Source organism: Balearica regulorum, chromosome 3, assembly GCF_011004875.1.
Source record: "Balearica regulorum gibbericeps isolate bBalReg1 chromosome 3, bBalReg1.pri, whole genome shotgun sequence".
In the NCBI taxonomy this organism is placed as follows: domain Eukaryota; kingdom Metazoa; phylum Chordata; class Aves; order Gruiformes; family Gruidae; genus Balearica; species Balearica regulorum.
The window spans coordinates 101,741,500-101,760,060 of record NC_046186.1 but is presented as its reverse complement, the minus strand read 5'-3'; the positions used below and the strand labels follow the sequence as shown (position 1 = coordinate 101,760,060).

The window sequence follows — 18,561 nt, the reverse complement described above, 5'->3', positions numbered from 1 at the left end:
GGATGTCTTGTCCAGTCCTTGCCACATTCAGATCCTTCTTTCATTTGCATGCGCAGAAGGAGTCCGCTAATGGTTTCCTACTTAAGGAGCAGCTTGAAATGCCAGACATAACTGGATAGCCTCTCAGCAGCTAGGACACTAGTACATGTCTGTGAGCAGCAGAACTAGAGGCTTGGCAAAGAATAGGATTCTGTAGTGTATTCGGTGTCTTTCAACATTCAGAGTGACGGGGTCAGTTATGAAAGAATTTAATTTTTTTCTACTTTTCCTTGTAATAGGTCAACTTTTAGAAAGAATCCAGTTTCCACGATATAAAAATTGCATTGCTGTTTCTGAGCTAGTAGTGCTCAGAATGAGCTTTGCTGTGCTTTAGAAAATTGTCACTAAACAACTGTTCCAACAAGCATGAATGCTGGTGGGGCACTATTTAGATCATGAGACAATTAAATGCATCTTAAAGTGTCTGGAAAATAAAAAATAAATACTCTGAATGTCTTTAAATGATGGCATTATATTTTTGGGAAGAGATAGAGGATGGCTCTCTGAGCACGTTCTATGGCCTCTGCTGCACTTATTTCTGTCCATGGAAAGTATCGTCGTTACTCTGGAATTTAAATGTGTGTCATATGTGCCATAGTCATTAGGCTGGAGTTTCTGGGAGAGAGAAAGATGAGAAACCAAACAAGAGGTTGATTCAAATCTATCCCCCTGCCTAGCCCCTTACCATTTCCTTTATCACGTAAATCTCTACGCGCTCTTTTCATTGCACAGGGGCTTCTGCCACTTGGATGTGGCCTTGGGTACTCTGATGCCTTAGACAAATGTCAGATCGTACCTGCTCTCTCCCATGTCCTTGTCCTTCTGTCTCAGAAAACACTTGTCCCTTGAGTCAGTTCTTCCTCCAAGTGTGTTTTGTGAGGCTCGATACTCCTCTGTCTGAAATGACCGCCGTCGGTTCCCAGGCGTGCCCTGGCAATGGGCGCCTGCAGCTCGCAGAGCCCGGGATTCAGTGACAAGGTAAAAGGAATCTGCGGTCCCCACCTCAGGGTGGAAGGGTGAGGGGCTGGCTGACTGCGCGTGAGGGTCTCCTGTACTTGAAGTTAAGAGCTGACACCTCTCGATCGGTTTTCTGTCGCGTTTCATAGATTGTGCTAGAAGTGGTCATCACCTTAACTTGTGCTAGTTGCTCTTGCTGCTGTGGTGACAATGTCCGGGAGGACCCGAGGAGCTAGAACTGCTTCTTTGGAAAGAAGATACAGTTCTCCGTTTAGTTTATTGTTACCTTTTTCTCATCTATGGTTTCTGTCACGGTGACCTATTCTGGCCTAAGCAAGATTATTATATCCTCTCTCAAACATTGTTACAGAATTCTTGCCTGTGCTGAAGAGGACCTGGACACATCTTACAAAAAAAAAGACATTAGCTCTCACTCTGACTGAAAACGTTACCAGTCAAAGCATTTCTTTTCCCAAAGCCATCCACGATATCTCTTGTAATTTAGACATTTATTTGCAATATAATTGTCAATAATGTGATGCCTTTGTGCTGCACAGACTTCTAGGTTTATTGTAGACCCTTGCAAGTCTTTTGGAACCTTAAGTGTGTGGATACCAGGTCATCTGAGTTTGTAACTGTGGTTTTCTTCAGTAAATAGCTCCTAAATGAAACCATCTTTGAAGTTATGTGCATGGGAGTAAGAATCCTAAGTCTATTTGTTGTGCATTCTGTGTAGACGTTTTCTTAAAAGACTCTGGTTGCGTTATATACAAAACTGTGCAAGTTTCTGCACATGCAGAGAAGGGCAAGTGTGAAATACTTCTTATTTGGAAATACTTAGTCACACAATTAGAAGCTATTTCATCATTCGTGTGTAAGATAAGAGTTGAACTTCTGCTTGCACTCTCAACAATGGCATTTCCTGCTTTTGAATACACATTTGTGCAATTTAATATTTGCTTTAGCTTCCTGTAGAATAGTTTCCCTTCTCTTTAAGGGGGCTATTATGCTGTGTGCCATAAAGCAGCTTTGGAACATTCTGTTCATTTGAGTAACAACTGGTAGGAAGATGGGAAGGGTCAGTGCGCAGGGGGGTAGGAGGGCCAAAAGCATTTGGAAGAAATGCAGATAAAAGTAACAACAGATAAATGTAAAAGAGCGCTTCTTGCTGCTTTTAGCTGGATGCAGAGGGGCATGGTATTACTTGAAAGGCGGGTAAGGTTGGGTTTTGTTTGGGGGGGGGGTGTGGTTTGCGGTTGGGTTTCTTTAGTTAATCTCTCAATTCTCTTGCTATTAATTCTAAGGCTTTTTTCTTTAAACCTAATATTGGTAACCTTTCAGAATTAGCACTGATGACTGGCTTCTCTAGTCACCCTTTCTTCTGTCTAGGGATGGCTTTGCTGTCAGCAGAGGAATGTGATATGGCCAAACCCAGACATTTAATAATCCTGTTTATAAAAGACACCCTCAATCCCCTCCCCCCCCCACCCGGAACACTTCTTAACGTTAAATGTTAACAGCCTAATGCATTAAATTTAATTTTTCTTTTGGTTTCTGAACAACTTAGTATACACGAGTAATATTTCTAAGGCTTTCCCTATGGTCATGAGGAATAAGGTCTCTCACCCCATCACATCTATTTCAGATCTGGGGCTTCAAGAACCACAGGGATTAACTACAAATGTGGGAGCTATGAGCCCCATGTGATTCAGTTTCGATGACTGTAGCAGATTAAAACAGGAGAGGAAGTTCCTCACCACGCCGGCATCAGAGGGCTAGGCTTACCCAAGCCAGGTGAGAAAGGATCCCCGTTGCAGCCGATGAAAGGTAGCTGCGCTCCGTTCAGCGTAGGGATTATTGTATAATCAAGTTTTTCCCAACTGATTTCTCATGTTCCGATCTGGACTCGTAACCAAGAAATTGTCAATGGATTGAGAATTCTGACTGCAGTAGCTGTTTGGATAAGAGCATCCAAGGCACAAGTGCTCTTCAGTCGCAGAAAAGTCTGTCTTCTAGGTGTCCAGGAAAACTGACTCAGCTGTTGTGGGTAATTCTGTATATAAAATAAATACTTTGGAGTCAGGTAAATTTGCCAAATGCTATCTTTTCTGCTTACGTTCCAAAATAGCCTGTAACTCTCCTGTAACCCAGGTATCTTAAGTTGTACCTGTTTTCTTCCGAGGATTTTTTCTCTTTTAATGTAAATTGTGATTGTTTACACCCGTGGTGTCACTATGGCAAAAAGTGGAGGGGGGGGAAAAAACCCCAACCCTTCACAAAAAAAAACCCAAACCAACTAAATGTATTCCTGTGTTTGAGTGGAGTGCCATTTATTACAGGTGTTTTGGACAAATTTACTTGAATGTAAGTGGTAATCACATGGCAAGAAAACTCACCTTTCTGTTCAGTAGCTTTCTAGTGACTCAGCACAGGTTTGTTTTGGTTTTTTTTTTTTTTTAACAAGTCTTGTGAAGATCCATAAAGACTCAGTCCTCAAAAGTAAGAGATTTTTCAGGGGTTAGGGGGAGGATGAAAGAATAGCACTGCTATAGCTTTTTATTTGAGATAAACTCTCAAAAGAAGGTTATTGTTAGATAATTTTTAATACTGTACTACTTCATAATTGAGCAGGAAAAAATCGTGACACTCTTCGTTTGATGTCAAAATGCTAGAAAGGAAGGTCTCAGTTGTTATTCCTGTCCTCCAGATGGAGAAATTGAGGCATTGGGTGATTTGTGTGTTTAAATTGCATAACATGGCAGGAATTAAAATCTGGCAATATTAGATGTGTCCCCATGTTATGACTCTTTGATGCTGCACAAAAGCTTAGAGTGGCCAACAGAGACTCCAGAAGTTCCTGAATGTGATTGAGAATGCTGAAGACCTTGTCGTAGGGGACATTCAGGAGATGGCACTCAGAGGCAAGCTGAGGGAACAGAGAGGCTAAAAGAGCTGAAATAAATGCTAGATCATCCTTCAGATATATTGGTAATAATGAGCCTGTTAGAGAGTCTAGCGCCAGCTGATGATTGGGGTACGAAGGTAACACTTGGAGAGCTGAGAAGCTGAAGAAATAGAGGCCATTCCCCAGCCAGAGCCCTCTTCAGGATGGCGCAAAGGGAAGGAAACCACCAGAGGATCTGTCTGAAACTGAAATGACTGCGGGTGGAGTTTTAGAACACTAACCAATTGAGTTTTCACCCCAAAGTTCAAAGAAAACATAAAGAGAAAATTGTTGAAATACTAAAAGTAAGGTGCAATTCTCTCACTGGTACTCTGATGTGATCTTCCTTTGTATCCGAGGACTGGAGCATGGCAAATGTGTCACCAACCTTTACAAAAGGTTCCAGGAGAATCCAAGGAACTACAGGCCTGTAATCTGACAGGCACGTTAATGGGAATTAAGATGAAGGAACTATGAATCAGTAGGTACCTAGATAAATACAGTCTACTTGAAGAGAATCAGCATGGCTTTTGTAAAATGAAATTCAGGCTTACACACGCATCTGGAGTCCTTTGAAAGGGTCGACAGATGTGTGGCTCAGAGAGATTCAGCAGACGTAGTTTATGGAGACTTCTAAAGAGATTTCAGTAAATTCCCTCACCAAAGATTTTTTTGGAAGAAACTGAACAGTTATGAATAGAGAAAATGCATATGCATGCGTAAAGACTTGGTTAAAAGGTAAAAAAGAGAGTAAGAGTAAATTATGAGCTCTTGCAGTGGGGGCAGGTCATCCAGTGCTGTTCACTGGAGCCTGTACCCGCACAGCTCAACACTTTCATAAACGATCTGGTAAGATGGTGAGTAGCATAGTGAGAAAGTTGATGATGGTACAAAACTACTCAGGATAGGAAGAAGGTCGATTTAATAAGATTTTCAAGAAGACTTTATAGTCGCAATTTGGAAATTAAAATGGCGGATAAAATTCAATGCAAGTAAACACAAGGTAATGCACATAGGGGAAAATCAGTCCTGGCATCATATGAAATATTGGGCTTGAGTTTACCATTACTACTCAGGAGGGAGATTTTTGGGGTTATGATAGGTAGTTGCATTGCATCAGACTTAATGCTTGGCAGGTGTCAAAAATGCAAACCAAATTTTCAGAAATTATTAGGAAAGGGATAGCGAACATCAAGATCCCACTGGATTAACCCGTGCTTGACCACACCCTTAATACTGTGTGCAGTTATAATCTCTTTATCTTAAACTACTGGAAAAGCCACAGGTTTCCCAGAAAAACTGGGCAACAGGAATGATCAAGGATGTAAAATGGCTTAAAAAAAAAAAATTGACTGGATAAGCTGGGACTCTTTATCCTGAAAAAAGAAACAACACAGCAAAGTTTTTAAAATCATGTGGCATGGAGAGGATGGATAGGTGTTCACACTTCCAATTCAAGAATGAGGGGCTGTCAAGTAGAGTTATGGGGAACAGGGTCAAAAGAAAAAGAAATGATTTCTTCTAAGGGGTGACAGCCCTGCGGCCCTTGCCACCAAAAGTTACTGTAGATGCTGGTACTGTGGATGAGAAACCGGTCAAATTCTTGAGAGAAAGATCTATGGAAGGCTACTACCTAAAGGGGTCGTGTCAAGCTTGTGTGACTCATGAGCTGAAAATAGTCGGAGTGTGGGAAAGCACCCAGAGGAAGCATACTTGCCCTGTTCTTATTCTTCTTTGGACAGCTGCTTTTGGTCGTTGCTGTAGAAAGAAAACTGGGCTGGGTGGACCTTTGGTCTGAACTGGTGGAGCCGTTTAGTTGGGAATGCAGGCAGCTACTCAACAGCAGCTACGTGACATGCTAACCTGAGGAGCTGAACGATACCCGAGCTGGCTTTAAATGAGCTACCTCAGATGCCAGTAGCAGCCTGTCCTCTGGCTGCACGGCCAGCTCATCCTCTCTGTGGCATCAATTAGCCTGTGCTGAGTGTCTTGCTGTCATCACTGGGATGTTCCTAGCACTAAGTTAGCTTATAGAAAAGTAATGCTATGCTACTTGCTATTTGCTGTGCGGCCATACCCACTGTCTAAGTGGGCACAGTGGTGCATTAATTATTTTGGCAGAGTCTACAACTGTGAAGTTGCTAAATTCTCAAAAACAGGAAAAATAAAAAAGGATTCCAGCTTCAACTCAGTTTGTTTCCATTTTCTATTTATTCATTTCACAGATCTAATAATTTTTTTTTTTTTGCTCTAGTACGCTTAGCTTGGGGTCTGAAAATTAGTAGGGTTTTTTTGGTTTGGTGGGTTTGTTTGGGTTTTTTTTTTTTTCCTGCATCACTGTCAGCAGTAGTAAAGCTATGCAGCCAGAACTGATGCTGTATCAAGAATAGACTCCAGTGTACTCTCTCTTAACTGTGATGGCTTTAAAGAGCTAATAGAACTGAAAATTAGTAAATAACTATTTTTATCACTAAAGTCAGCAGTTCTGACTCAGAGTGTCCACTAAGGAAATGAACTTTGAGTAACAGGATATTTTAAAAAAATTGTCACTCTTTAATTACACTTTTTAAAAAGAATGATGTGTCTTATAGAAATGCAAATCTGAGATTGGTGTCATTACAAACTGATGAAGAACGCTACTAAGGACTTATGTTAATTAATATTATTGCACATTTTAATCATGTGATTCTCAGGGTCTCCAGTTGGGGGCAGTGGGCAAACACAGAAACATGGCAATGGCTGGCACGCATGAGACTTGTGCCTAGTCCGGTGTTCTGCTGAAGGGGAGGAACCAAGAACAAATGGAGGTGTGATACAGTTGTCATTTTGGATTTAGGAATTTTTAAAAATGAAGTAGACGTCGTTTTCAAAACTCTTTTGCTACTAACAAACAATTGTACTGTTTTATTTTCATTACCCATAAATCATCCCGTTTCATTTGCAAAACTAAGAATTGGTGATTTTAAAGCCCTCCCCTTAATCAACAACTTCATATTCTGATGAGCCCAGGTAGAAAAGTCGTTGTAAATTTAAATTTGTTACCATTCAGTCTCCTTAAATGTTTCCAGCCTAGCATAAGTCATTGGCTCTACCTACCTTCAACATCACTATTTAGTCATTTACATCAAGGGAAGAGTGAGAAAAGAGTAGAAGATGCTCCTTATTAATGCACAGTGTAAAGCTCAGCATGCTTTAAGGCCTGCACACACACAGATTTAGCATCTAAGACAAGACCTAAGGAGATGATACAACATATTATTTTGTTAAAGGAATATCAGTTATGCTATTAGGAATATGTCTTAGAGACCACTGGTGGTTTCATGGTTTCAACTCATACTGGTTCAAGAAAATATTATAAAATATCAGTTCAGGAATTCATAACCCTAATTTTGTTGATAAGGTTTTCTAAAACAATCCAGGCAGATGACTTATAAATTTAACAAATTAGAAGTGAATCGGGCATTCAAAGTAAAATTAGGTAGCAGCTATAGGAGAATGCATGAAAGGGTGAATGTACGTGTTGGGACTGTACATCTGAAAGGGATGTACCGATAAGGAAAGTAAGCATTCGGCATCAGCAGGCTCATAGTAGCCTAGATCTTCCTTCCAGCTGATACTTTTAATGAGATTTTGCAATAGTGCAATGGATTTCCTGGTCCCTGGAGCTCCTGGCATTCTATCTGACCTCCGCATTACAAGTTATGACTGCTTGCAAAGGATTGAAGCCAAAAGTTTTCATCCACATCGCCGGCTGTCAAAACACAGGGACTTCTGTCTGGGTGTAGATACTTAGTTTTGGAAAGGCAGGATAGAACATTTTGTTCGTCTTTCCTCATGCTTCTCCACACGCATACGCCAACACATGGAGAAACAAACCAGAGCCCTAACCATGCTATACTACTTTAGTATCTTCCATGTAACCATAGAAAGCAATCTATAAATATTAAAGCTTCATAGCAGCAAAAGCATTAAACCCATTAGGTAATCAGAAAGCTGAAATAACTGTCAGCTTGTCGGTTGCAAGGTTCAGGAGTTCCAATTTCTAGTCCTTCAATCTGAGCCCTAGGCCACAAACAAGAAATTAGCCTGGAATTCATGATCGACCTTGTAATAACAAAACATTGCGTATACTTTAACAAACAGCGAACAGTACCAATTTCACTTCATAAGACACTTAGTGTTGCAAACCTATGCAACGTGTTTGCTTTTTAATATCTCAGTGCTGTTTTAAGAAGATGAAGCTGCCCCTGGACCTTGAAAGTTAGAATGAATTAAATGACACATGAATAAATATATATTAATTCTTTTTTATTAAAGTATCAAAACAAACTTAAGAATAGAAAACAAACTGCTTTTAATGCATTTTAAAAGTTCTCCTGAATAAAGTATACTTTTAGAAAACTCATGCAACATACTGCTCCTGGCTAGCTGTTTAAACACTCTTTTCCTGGGCACAATCAAATGAATTTGAGTACCATCATTTCCGGAGTAGCGTGCAGGAGCATGCATGTAAACACACACATACAAGCAGTAGAAAGCAGCTATGACTGCACGTATAAAGAAATAAAAATAGATTATCGTCTGACAATAGTAGTGGTACCATATTAACATTTGGCATGCTAAGTAAATAACATCAAGCAACAAAAGCATGACGCCTGCGTCACCAGTGATATGGTATAGAGCAACCATACAAATTCCCTAAAGGAGACACATGAGTTCTGTCATTAGATTCTGGTCTCTGTGGTAACACCTGGTAAAAGCACAGGAGGCAAACAGTTTTGTCTGCTGGTATTTGATGCGCAAAAGGCAAAGCCAAGGCGTACGATACCGGGATGATGCCTCGGGTTTGTATTTCCACGTTACAGGAGTCAAATAGCAATGAACAGCGTTTGACCAGTTTATTGTAACACACTTCGGGTATATCCATTCTCTGACAAACAGCTGGCTCAGTTCCCTGTGGAACTTGCCCTCGAAGCCAGGGAAGTCGCAGCAGAGGCTCCAAACTCTGCGTACAGGGTGTGAATAAAACTCTCACTGAAGTCAATGGAAGCTCCTTCCAACATACAGAAAGACAATGGATTCTCAGGACAGAATCAAAGCTTGCACATCATCTTCGTAATACATTCACTTTTCAGATACATGAAGTACATATCTTTAAAATGTGATATAGGACATTACAATATATCCAGATCTTAGGAAAATGTACTAAGTAGTTCTGTTGCAGAAAATAACGATCACATAAGGATAGACTCATCTGGGACTTGTAGGGTAAGAAGCTTATGCCTGAGGTATCTTTAAGTTTAGCCTTTAGAAAAAAAAAAAAAAACACAGTTTCAATGCCGCATAAGTGGTGTAAAATATTATGTACTGTAAGCTCCGTTTTTATTGTCTGCTTCACTTCAATTGTGAAATTGAGCAGCTAGACACCACCGATGGAGGTACAGAATTTCAGAAGGTATAATCTCTGCACCCCATCGTTCGAGATATGCTCAGTGCCTCATCTGTGGAAAAGATGAAGGATAAGTGTTTTCAATAGTGGTGTCTCAAATACAACTGGTGAAGTTTAGGAATATATAATATTAAACACCAAGAGATAAAAGTAAAAAGACAGCGCAACACTTGTGTTTTCAGTTTTATCTTGCTCGCAGTATTTATTAACTTTACTCATTACGATATTAGTGATAAATAAGGATAATATTTTCTTTTACAAAAAATTGTAAGGATGTATTTTATAGGATTAAACAATCTGAAAATTTCACAGAAACATCAGAATTTAAACACTCGTAGCTCCAACTGTTTTGTCCAGCAGCTCTTCTACCAGTTCAAACACATCTAAGGTTAGTAGTTAATAAAAAATAAAAACAATTATTCACTACATCAAAACTCTTGCCTCCTTTAGATTCTTTTGATTGACTGTAGTTGCCACTCAAATATAAAATAAAAGTAGCTGCAATCATATTTTTTCCCTCCGAATCACCTGGCAAAAGGAAGCAATCCTGACCAGGATGGAAAAAGCTTTGTCAAGCTCTTATGCCTTGAAGAGCTATCTGGATAAGCAGACCCACTGAAGTCCATGGATCCTCTTCTGTGAGTGAGGGTTAATAGCATGAATTAAGGCTTGTAGGATGAGATCCGAGATTGATTTCTTTTTTAAAAACTTTTCATGATTCATGAACCTGGGATTCGATCCTGCAGTTCTTTCCTCAGGCAAAACCTGTCTTGACATCCCTCTGTAGTTGGTTTCCTCTTTCCAGTGGGTCCAATTCACCGAGTCACCAAGTGGTGGTACAAGTTGCTCTTCAGCAATTCAAGGAGAAATTGTAGTCCCCAAAGGATGGTAGGTGGGGTTCCAGCTCATAAAAAACCCACAAACTTAGCTACATGGACATTTTGCAAGAAACATTTCTTTGTCACACCTACTAGGCTTTTCGAATTCAGTCTCTGAGATGAGTCATAGAAAAAAAAAAAAACCACACAAGTGTTGTGAAAAATGACAAAGCTTAGTTGGAACTAAAGGCTTTTTGTGTGTGTTTGTGTGTGTGTGTGTGTGTGTGTGAGGTTAGAATGCAACATTACGTATCGGTACATTCTGCCAGAAACGGTCCTCCTGGAAACTTCAAAACTTTAAAAATACTCTCGGTCTGCTTTCCTTACCAGCAACAAGGAAAAGTAGTGTCCATCCAGCACAGCTGTCTGTACCATGTGCATCATCAGAAGTCATAGTGTTCTAGCACAAACGTCGTGAGTGCAGATACTGTATACTAGCAGAGAGCTAAAACTTCTGAAGCTGTTGTCTGTAGCTCCTAGGAACAGCAAGTATGACAGGTGCAAAACCTATATTTGAGGCAGAAGACTCTTCAATTTGATTGAGACCAGATCTTCCAAGGGGAAGAGTTGCTGTCAAGCCAAAATGATTCTTTCCACTTAAGAAAGCAATCTGCCCTTCCTAAAGGCTCTTGACTAATAGAATCCTACACATTATGTCAGATCCTCCATGGATTCTGGTAGTTGTTAAAAACCACTACGAATATTTCCATGTTTATCGTATCCCTTAACTTTGTAATGTGCCTTCTTTGATCTGTTGAATAAAAAGATTCCTTTCATCTTCAGGTGTCCTTCCGTTTTGTGCCCGAACTATACAAGTAGGCCTGTGAAGATTTAGCATGTATATCAAATGCTGCTTCTCGTTCTTTAGCTCTTCGATCTGGGCTTTTAATTCTGCATTGATAGTTTCCAGCTTTTCTGATTCCTAATCACAAAGGACAGACACAACTATTAGACTGAGTGGTTCAAATAGTTAATTGCGATGTTTATCTAATAGTTGCAGTCTTTTTGGTGGGAAAGCATATGGCTAGCTGAGAAAGAAATTGCGTGTTCTTAGTGTCCTGTAACGGTAAAACTATACATCCCCCAGTCGATAATAGTCTAAACAACCAGATTGACAGTTACCTTCTGAACTGAGTGTAACAAAAGTTGAAAGGCCAAATTCAGATTTGTATTGACTTACAAGAGCAGGCATCCAAAGCACTGCTGCTACCTTCTGCAAAATTATTCTGAACTTTTTGGGTCAAAAATTTACCCCAAATTATCTACGCTTCTTATTAACTCCCTGGAATATCATGTCACATATCTGTAAACCCATGTTAAGCTAACAAAGTAAGGACGTAGGTTCCCCCCCCCCGCCCCCACCTCCGGATATAGGAACAAAGACAGGCCTGATGCCGCTGTGATATAATTTTATATCATGGCAGAGCAGGTGGTGACACTGCTGGGGTCTTAGGAGAGAGACTTCAGGGCTAAGCTACTATGCCACTCATTTCGTAAAGAAGTCAGAGATTACTTCTTGGTGTTTGTAGGCTCTTGGTCTCCACAATAGATATTATATGACATGAGATTTTACTTCTTTTTGTGTTCAGTGTACACATTCAAATTCATCCTATCCCCACAGATAAGATTGGTCACTGAAACAGTAATCTCTTTGCACTCCTACCATGCTTTCACTTTTTTCCGGTTTTAACCAGGTTTGATTTAATATGTAGCATGTTCATTTTTTTAATAACTAATGTTTTGACAGGTTTACAGAGTTTTGGGTGACATCCTTCTGTATTTCCTACTGTGACAGTGCCCTGTGCTGTCCGTTCAGATCCTGGCAGGATGACTGATTAAGAACAAACCACACCAGTCACTTACTTTCTGCAAACATTCTGTTTTTTCCTTCTTTTTGTTCCGGCACTTTGCAGCAGCAATTTTGTTCCTTTCTCTTCTTCGCTTTTTTCTTTCATCCTCTTCAGGAGAAAACTATCCCATAAAAACAGACACACACAATCTGTAAGATGTCGTAAATACTCGACCTGTATTTTGAGAACTTCTGCATTTTTAAAAGCAACGTGGACAGTGTCGTCAGTGCTCACATCATGAGTTACATAAGGATGGGATTCTGACCTTGCTTGCCATAGAGTAAAATGGTAGTAACTCCATTAGAATTGTCAATAAAAACCTGACTGGAGTTTGGATGGATGTAATCCATGTGATGGCTCATTTTAAATCAATGGTACTGAAAAAACTTGTCAAGCATCTCCCCTCTGGCTGACTCCCACACCTCCATCTCTTCCCCACTTCCCAAGGAGGAAAAGGAGCCGGGGCACAGGGAGCAGAGGGGAGGCCGCGGCATGAACGAGGCAGCCAGAGCACAGCGAACTAAAGGCAGCACCGAAAAGGGGATATTAACACCCTCCTTCAAGCTTTGTTTTCTTTCCTGTGGAGGCTCAGACCAAGGTGTAGCTGTTTCCCTAACTTAAGCTATTTCTCCACTTTGTAAGAGAAATGTTTTTCATGGAGACTATTATCTTAAAAACCTAGTGTGGACGTAGCGTGGCCGTGTCTACCTCAGCATAGTCCACATGGGGCCTATGGCACTGTCCTCATGAAGGAAAGCTGCAGTGACTTGTTCCAAGTTCAGCCACAAGTAGATGGGGAAACCAGATTAGCGCTTGCTCTAATCTCTGTAAAACGTTGTCCTTGGTTCATGATCAAAAATAAAATACCCAACTATAGGCCTCAATGGAAATGAGAAATACCAGAGGGTTTCCCAGAGGCACTTAACAGAAAGCCAGGCAGCAGGCTTTAAAGGATCAAGTAGGGTGGACAGGGTTGTACGATATAATTCCTGGTCTTGTGGTGAAATTTTATTACAGAATTAATCATTCACACTGAAATGCTGTTTAGAAAGTCATACCTCTGTTTTCATGATTGATGTTTCAATTGGCCTTTCAGAAACTGTCACCGTGTCCAATGTAGAAGACATCCTGTGGGACTGACGCTTGTTCTGAATGGCAAACCTCAGTTCCTCTTTCACCAGTGGGGTTAAATTTGTGAAATCATCAAACCCCAGTGACCCTGCAGGGGACAAAGTGGGAACAATTGCCGAGGCGCTCACTTCTAATGCGGATACCTGGCCTGAGTGTTGGACCATCATTTTGCTGAAAAGTAAAAAGAGATAATAATAATAGTCTTTCAACAACTTTAGAAAGGCAGACAATATTTCCTAGAGGTATATTTCATACTGTGAATAATACTATATTTCTTGCATTGCTTTGGTCCCCATTTCCCCCAATCTTTCACTAAAGTCGAGCAGTGAAGAATTTGGTCACTAGTAAAAAAATTCTACTTTAGGTTAACTTGGTATTTCAATACGGTAATAATAGTACTGGTGCATCACACAATATCTAGGTCTTTCTGAAACTTACTATGGGGAAAAAAAGTGTGTATATGTATGTATACTTCAAAGTTTTAAACTGGTAATGTGTGACAGATGAGAATCGAGTGATTAGGAAGAGAAAGAGAATAAGGAACAAAAATCAGAAAGTGAAGGGGTATTATTATTTAAAGCACAGAAGGAGTTTAAGAGTATCTCTATCCTCAGAGCTATACCAGCACAGATTCCAGCTTCAAATGGACAGAGCGTACCCTGATCTCAGCTACATTTAGGCACAGCTCAAAAAGTTCTCCTAGAAGCTGAAGTTTGCTAACCAAGAAAGAATCTGTCACAAAATTATCATGCTCAGTTTTGTAGATCTGGTTATAACCTCCTGAAAAACAGTAAAGAGTAAGAGCCGGCGCAAAGGTAGAAGTCTGTGCACGCTCTGGGGCTTCAAAGCACAGGCTGAGTTGGAGGGATTGAGTCATGAAAAACGTGAAGCCGTTTGTTTCATTCCTTTGCTCTTGTAAAATCTGAAACTGTCCTCATGTGCCCTCAACGAGAGGTTTGAAATTCTTCAATATTTATGGTCAGATCTCCCGCTGATATAAAACAGTGTGACTGAAGAGACTTCAGGGGAATTATGCAAATGGAGACCCACGGAGGAACCTCATTTCTAGTAGTTTTCCTAAGAAAATGAACCTACCCAACAGTGCTTTCTACTTTCCTCTTTTTAGTCATTCTTCTTATTTTTCTAGCTGGTTTTGGAGGGACAGAGGTCCCCTATGTGCTTTGTGAAAACTGGTGACTCCACTGAGGGAGAAAGAGGCAAAACTCAGCAGTCAGCCGTCCTAACATCGTGGGCAACTGAGCCAACTGATGCGCACAGCTCTGCACACCACAAACCATCTCTTGCCCAGAAGAGGGGAGATGAGAGGTCTGGAAGAAAGCTGAGCATTTTTTGTGGGTGGCCTAAGGGATAAAAAGTGCATATCCATAGGAAAACAGATTTTATTACTTCCCTTGTTCATAAAGTGACTTGTGTTAAATTGGATTTTATCGTGTTGGTTTTCCAGCTTTCTTTGGTGTGTAGGTTTGGGTTTTTTTTTTTAATAGCTGTATGGGTAATTACAGTATGTGTTATCTACTCTTGATTAGAACTGTAATAATTACAGCAAAGTCCATTGTAATTAACTTGGTGCAGGTAAGCAAATAGTTGCCTTGAGGTAGCAATGTGGGGAAGTTAAATTTCCACATGGTCAACCCAGATTTGCATAGTTCCCCGTACGCTACTTCTGTAACCCAGCAAGAAACGTTTGGGGTCATGTGCCTTGACAAGAAGATAGATTTTGCTCAGAGATATCTAAAAATACACTGTAAATCCACACTGGTGTAAATGAGAGTAGAATCTGGTTCATCGCTAAGTGAGGTAAATATAAAAGTGTGAGGACAGCGCATTGCCAGTTGGTAGAAAATACCACGTCCAGCTGCAGAGACTTCCTCACTTCTTCCTCACCCAGTCACCACAAAAGAGCAGAAGGGGGTGAAATTCTGAACCCAGTGCAATCAAAAGGACTTTTTCTGTTGACCTCAGTGGGGCTAGGATTTCACCCGTAGTTATTAAAGATGAGGAAATTATTTGGAACAATTTGTTATTCAGAAAGACCTTGGGAAATTTATGTAATTCTCTTCAGAAAGCCCCTGCTCATGAGTCACATTTAAAGTACTGATACGGTTTAATCCTATAATCTCAGAAAGCTAGCAGTTACTCTTTTTCAACAAGTCAGAAACAGCCCTATCATTTCCAGCTAAAGTCTTCCCAGCATTATTTATCATTTATCAACATTCAACCGTTGAACTCATTTGAACAAGTTAATTCCAGGTGACACCGAACCCCTCATCGCTGGCAGAGATTTTAGCTATTTTCACTGAATGTCAGTCTCCTTGGCTCCCAGCAAGGGCTTCATTCAACAAAGTTAATTCTGTATAATTCAATTGAACCAGGAGTCTTAAATTAAGAGTAAAACCATTTCTCCAGCCTACAAAATAATTAATTGGGCTAATCATTTTCCAGCACTGGTGGTTTATTCAATTATTTTTCAGTTTAGGTGAACTTTTAATTAAGGTCAGCAGTAGCACTAGAGGAAACCAAGAATGCTTGTGGTTTAGTAATGTGTCTGAGAAATTGTGTTAATTGTGGATTTCTACTAGTTAGTGCTAAGTGTACCACGAGCACCATTAAAACCCTACTATAATGTCCTTAGGTACTCTCATCTGTCTGTCATTAGTGTGCAAAAAAAAAAAAAAGAAAAAAAAAAAAAAAAGAATGGGAGGGTGCCCACAGGGAGGGGAAGCACAGAGAGAGAGGTGTCCTTGACTATAGAAACTTGCTGCTCTCTAGCCTGAACGGCTCACTGACCTTCCAGACATCCTGAAAGGCATCTCTATTTACTCAGACTTTAGGGGAGGGAGGGCCTACCAGGGGGCTGAGACTTGGGTAAGGATTTCTGCCGTGAGCTCTGCAGCGCTATTCGCCACTGGTTTTTGCTTTGCTGGGGCTCTTTCTTGGGGCAGGGCTTCTGGACAGTGCCTAGGAGGGTAGGGTTCCAGTCTACCACTGAGATCATTAGGAGCCACCGTGACACAAACAACAAAAATAATCAGCCTTTTGTCAAAGCGACTCAGTAAGCTGAATAGATTCCCTTTTCATAACAGCAAGGTAGATGTTTGCCAATTTCTGAGGAACAAATCTGCTTTTAGAAGTGTTTTACAGGAATGAAAATTAGATTTTGCTATTGAAAAAAGTAGGGCAACAGGTTGCCCTTCCCTTTTCGTACAAATTGTACTTGTACCTCTGTCTGTAAGCCATCAAGAGCACAGTCTCATTTTCTTTGGGTTTGTAAAGGCTGGGGAAACAGTAGGAATAAGACTATCAAGCCTTGAAGCATAATCACATCTGGGCCTTTCTGATAGAATCTCTGGTTACTTTGTTAGACCACACACATGGATCTCGGCTCTAGGCTGGTTTGAGTCCTTCTGAAGGTACTGAACATTTCACAGACCTGCACCGGAAAGGTACAGCTTGTTCCCAGTGTGGGTTAATGCTTCATTACTTTATCCTTAGTTTTGGAATTTTCCAAAGAGAACAGCTTTTCTATTGATGGTACCCTCCCAGTTCAGGTAGATTCAAACAGCTTGCTTCATTTGTTCTCCTCCTACTTTCTGTTTGTTCTTTTGCTGATGATTCTTTCCGTCTACAGCGAACTTTTACATCTCATCTGCCAGTATTTTAATTTCAGGACAAACTTCCTAGCTGTGCATTTCTATTATTTAAGGGTATTCCCGGTTAATATTAATATTTAAAGTGAGTAGTTTCAGTCTTTTCTTTTTTGCTTAACTTCAGATGGCTGACTGTGCCTCTTGGTTTTGGTTCTTCATACGAATTCCTTTTCCTCTGGTGCTGATGCAACAAACCCCGATAACCCTTGAGGTTAATCTTAAACAGCATTAAGAGCAATTACAGTTCACAACCTCTGTGCACGCTGGTTGACCTTAAGCTTTCTGACATCCCACAACATTCCCGAACCATTTTCTGCTGCCTTCCAGCTTCTCAAATGCTGTTACTAGGAGGAAAATTGATTTCCAACAGGAAACTCGTTCTCTGAAACGAGTTTGCTGTTGTGTCACGCCTGCCTTGATTAGGCAACAGTTTAGCAACCGATCTTCTTCATGTCAAGACACGGGGACAGAAAGAAAAGCGAATGTCCCCGGCTCACGCCGAGAGTTCCCACTCATTTCATGTGGATATAATAGATATTTGGATATCTAGAGACATATATGTACACGGAGGTGCGGGGCTACTCATGGTCTGGTCCCGCTACAGCTCCTCAGTCCCCGCGGACCCTCCGCGGTCGCGGTGTCGCCGCCGGCTGCCTCCACCGCCCGGCTGCGCTCCGGCATCCCCGCCGGTCCCGGGGCCGGCGCCGTCCCTCCGCCGAGGCCGCCACCGCGCGGTGCCGGGCGGCGCTGCCGGCCCGGGGAGAGCCGGGACTCGGCGGGCTCCCTCCCGGTGCTCACATCTGCCCGGGCAGGGGGTTCCCCCAGATGTGAACGCCGGAACGGAGCCGGCGGCGGAGGGAGGGCGGGCGGACAAGCGTGGGGCTCCGGCGGGGCCAGGAGGAGTTTCCCGGGGCTCACGGCAAGCGGCGGCACCGCCGCGCCTGACTTCGCTCCGACGGCGAAACTTTTCCTGGCCGCGGCCGGCGGAGCCTCCGGCGGGCATCTCTCCGTGACGGGACAACCTCCCGCGGAACTCAATCCCGCGAACCCAGCGGCACGGAGAGTCACAGCGTTTCCCCTCCCGCTTCCACTTACCTTCTTCCCGCTGTTTTCCCGGTCGGAGGGAAGAGGGTCCGCACCCACCCAGCAGCGCTGCCGTCCCGGTATCCGTCCCCTCTCCTCCGGGGAGAGCAGCTCTCTCCTCTCCCCGCTCCTCTGCCTCTCGCTCCGGTTGCATCACCCCCCTTATATAGCCGAGCGGGCAGCGCTGGTATTTACTCTGGCGGCGAGTCCCGGGCTGATGTCATGCTATTAATAGCCTCCCCGAAAGAGAGGGAGGAGGGAAACGGAGCCCGTGGCGGTGATGCAAGGCTTCCCCGCCGGCACGGCTCGGCACGGCTCGGCGCGGCACGGCGCGGATCGCGCCGTGCCGCGCCGAGCCGTACCGAGCCGTGCTGGGCGGCATCGCAGGTCCCCCCACGCAGGAGCATCCATCGGTACCAGGACAGACTCTGTCCTCTCTTCCTCCTCTCCCCCTCCCCCTCTTTTTTTTTTTTTTTAAATTAAACCTCCGGGGGGGTGTGTGTGTGTGTGTATTTCTTTCTCCGAGCTGTTTTGTTGTTGAGAATAAATCAAAGTCCCTCTC

General features: G+C 42.2%; 1 protein-coding gene and 1 long non-coding RNA gene across 2 annotated transcripts in view; one reads left to right on the top strand and one right to left on the bottom strand.

Moving 5' to 3' along the window:
• The first annotated feature begins 2,074 nt into the window (after window positions 1-2,074).
• LOC142601102 (uncharacterized) overlaps window positions 2,075-18,561 on the top strand; it is a 31,938-nt gene continuing 15,451 nt past the window's right edge. Inside the window, exons 1-3 of the long non-coding RNA XR_012834703.1 lie at window positions 2,075-2,211; window positions 2,642-2,823; window positions 16,632-16,712. This is a non-coding gene — a long non-coding RNA (uncharacterized LOC142601102). The remainder of the gene's footprint in view (window positions 2,212-2,641; window positions 2,824-16,631; window positions 16,713-18,561) is intronic.
• ATF3 (activating transcription factor 3) lies at window positions 8,234-18,172 on the bottom strand. Its single transcript, XM_075749215.1, has 4 exons — window positions 18,012-18,172; window positions 13,176-13,419; window positions 12,131-12,238; window positions 8,234-11,189 (listed from the first exon to the last, which is right to left on the bottom strand). Exons 2-4 carry the CDS (start codon window positions 13,413-13,415, stop codon window positions 10,992-10,994), a joined length of 546 nt encoding a protein of 181 aa, XP_075605330.1. The 5' UTR covers window positions 13,416-13,419; window positions 18,012-18,172; the 3' UTR covers window positions 8,234-10,991.

Excerpts from the sequence above, each read along its gene's own strand:
- ATF3 (XM_075749215.1), bottom strand. The coding sequence starts at position 13,415 with ATGATGGTCCAACACTCAGGCCAGGTATCCGCATTAGAAGTGAGCGCC. Across the intron at positions 12,239-13,175 it reads CATCAATCATGAAAACAGAG|TTTTCTCCTGAAGAGGATGA; the intron begins GTATGACTTTCT and ends TTTATGGGATAG. Across the intron at positions 11,190-12,130 it reads AAACAGAATGTTTGCAGAAA|GAATCAGAAAAGCTGGAAAC; the intron begins GTAAGTGACTGG and ends CTTTGTGATTAG.